The sequence below is a fragment of the Trichechus manatus genome, unplaced genomic scaffold (genome assembly GCF_000243295.1).
Source record: "Trichechus manatus latirostris isolate Lorelei unplaced genomic scaffold, TriManLat1.0 scaffold00084, whole genome shotgun sequence".
Lineage (NCBI taxonomy): Eukaryota > Metazoa > Chordata > Mammalia > Sirenia > Trichechidae > Trichechus > Trichechus manatus.
Genome location: NW_004444020.1, coordinates 24,826 through 27,069, shown reverse-complemented (window position 1 = coordinate 27,069; position 2,244 = coordinate 24,826). Strand labels below are relative to the sequence as shown.

General features: G+C 46.3%; 1 protein-coding gene across 1 annotated transcript in view; it reads right to left on the bottom strand.

Moving 5' to 3' along the window:
- The window catches only part of LOC105756545 (collagen alpha-5(VI) chain), a 111,931-nt gene that overhangs the window by 86,499 nt on the left and 23,188 nt on the right, over positions 1-2,244 (bottom strand). The window contains 2 exon segments of the mRNA XM_023736027.1: positions 791-872; positions 990-1,330. Coding sequence (XP_023591795.1) covers positions 791-872; positions 990-1,330 — 423 coding nt within the window.

Here is a 2,244-nt window from a genome sequence, read left to right as displayed (position 1 = left end):
AGAGGTGACACAGTCCAGCCATAATACAGGAAATTTTGTGGCCTCTAGGGAGGCTGCCTGGAAGCTGAACCCCAGAAGCCATTCTGGGGCTACACCAGAGAAGTCTCAAACGATGCATGCCATCTGACAACGAGTGATGGTTCGGGTCACTGCACAGTGCTCTCAACTTCTGCATTTAGCTTCACATGCAGTCTGAAGTTATGACATGGACAGGGGCATGTATAGTGAAAAGTGCTTTCTCAAATCCATGTTGCTTTCTCGCACATGGATAATCAGAAACAGGAGGTGTCTTAGGTCAGGACCCCTGGAAGCAGAATCTGAGACAGGAGTTTGGAATTTGGGTGGATGCGATTTATTGAGGCAGAGTCAGGGAAGTTGTGAGCAAGCATGTATCTCAGTAACGTCTTTACCATGTCTGATCTGGGAAGGATTCTGGAGTGTCAATTGTGCCAGAGTTGCCCGACTTGCAGCAAGGGGAGAATATCTCTGTATCACTGACTGCTCTCCTAGGTGGGATATGTATCACCCCCTCCCCCCAGGTATGTCCAGGCTCCCTGGTTCAGGTCACCCAAAGGCAAGTATCTGTAGAGGTCACAGGTGTGCATCTCCCAGAGCATTTGCAGCATTAGGGTGTGGTTAGTGTGCTGGCTGGTAAAAGGGATCTGGGCAGGGCACCAACAGCATCTACTATAAGTGAAGAGACAGATGTCAAGACCTAGAGAACCTGAGTACAGTCAGAGACTTGTTTGGCAAGTCCCAGGCTCCATTGTTGAAATGTTCAACTCAGTACCTGCTTCTCTGATCCTGTCTGAATGATCTTCAAGCATTTCAATGCTAGCACCCTGGAGACCATCTGAAAAGATGAGGAGTATCTACAGCAAAAGGAAAACAGAGAATAGGATGATGTGAAAGCTAAATACATCACGGGGGAAAGAAGAACAAATGGAAGAATGCAGAGACAGATATGGGAGAGGACATGACATGGGTACCTGTCCCCGGGTTGCAGAAGTATTCTCATATGTGTCCCACAGCGATCGCAAGAACTGAGTGTTGAGATGAGTTGGTCCATTGACGGTGACCTGTCTCAGCTTGTCAAATATTGCTTTCTGGTAGATGTGGAACTTGGAGGCGAATGCGTCCTCATTGTTCACCTTAAAGGCCACGCTCACCTGAGCCTCTGCGCCTGCCCCACAGCTCACCCCTCTGATGGAACTGATGTCCTGTAAGATGTCTGGGAGGTATGACTCCAGCCGGGAGCGGTCCTGGAATAAACGCTGCCCCTGCAGGGAAGTGGAAATGTCGAACCCCACCACTATGTCGATGTAGCAATCTGGAGACCAAGAGAAACAAAGCCAGATTAGTGAGTAGACAGGAGGAAAGGAAGGGCAGAATAGGCAGGAGAAAGGAGAGGGATCATGGTCAGGGCTAGAGGGTCTCTATCACCAAAAAGTATCCAAGAAGGTGATATTGGCTGCCTTACCGGCTTATTACATAGGTGCTTCCTCTATCTCCATTCAAATAATTGCAAATTCCAATAGCTATTTGAAGTTCAAACCATGGTTATTCTCATTCTCAGTGTGGCTGCTTCTGTGCATATGTGCTTATTTTGATTATGGCATTCAGGTAGTCACAAAATATTAAAGACATTTTGTATTGTCCATAGGCATTATTTACTCTAGAGGTCACAAATTCAAATGACTATGAAGACCAGCTGAATAATGTGAATGAGTCAGTGGGCAGGGGAGAAAGAAAATGAACTGGGGAGCAGTGACCCACCTAAAGGGAGTGTCACTATCTCGTTCCAGCTGAGACAACCATGTGGGAAATGGGGCCCAGTGTTGTCAGATCTTCTGATTTGTTCAAAGACTAGTATGAAATCTACATTTTTATCTCTCAGTAACATTGTTCGGTTGCTGAATGTTGTCAACCAATTTAACAAGTTGTCAACACTGGACAGGACAGACAAAACTGATTTGCAAGCTGCCATATTGTCACCTCTCTAGTCCAATTGCTCATCATTTTACAGATGAGGAAGCAGTGACTTGTTGAACCAGAGTTGGAACTTTGGCTTTCTGATTCCCGGCCCAGGGTTCTTTCCACCACTGTCATCTGTCTCCACTTAAGCACCCCAAATGGGATATACAAGATCTGGAGGGCTTGGGAAGACTAACAAAATTTGCCAAAGAAGTGGCTTCAATCACAACAATTACGGAACCAGAAACAATCAGGAATTTCTGCATGTGG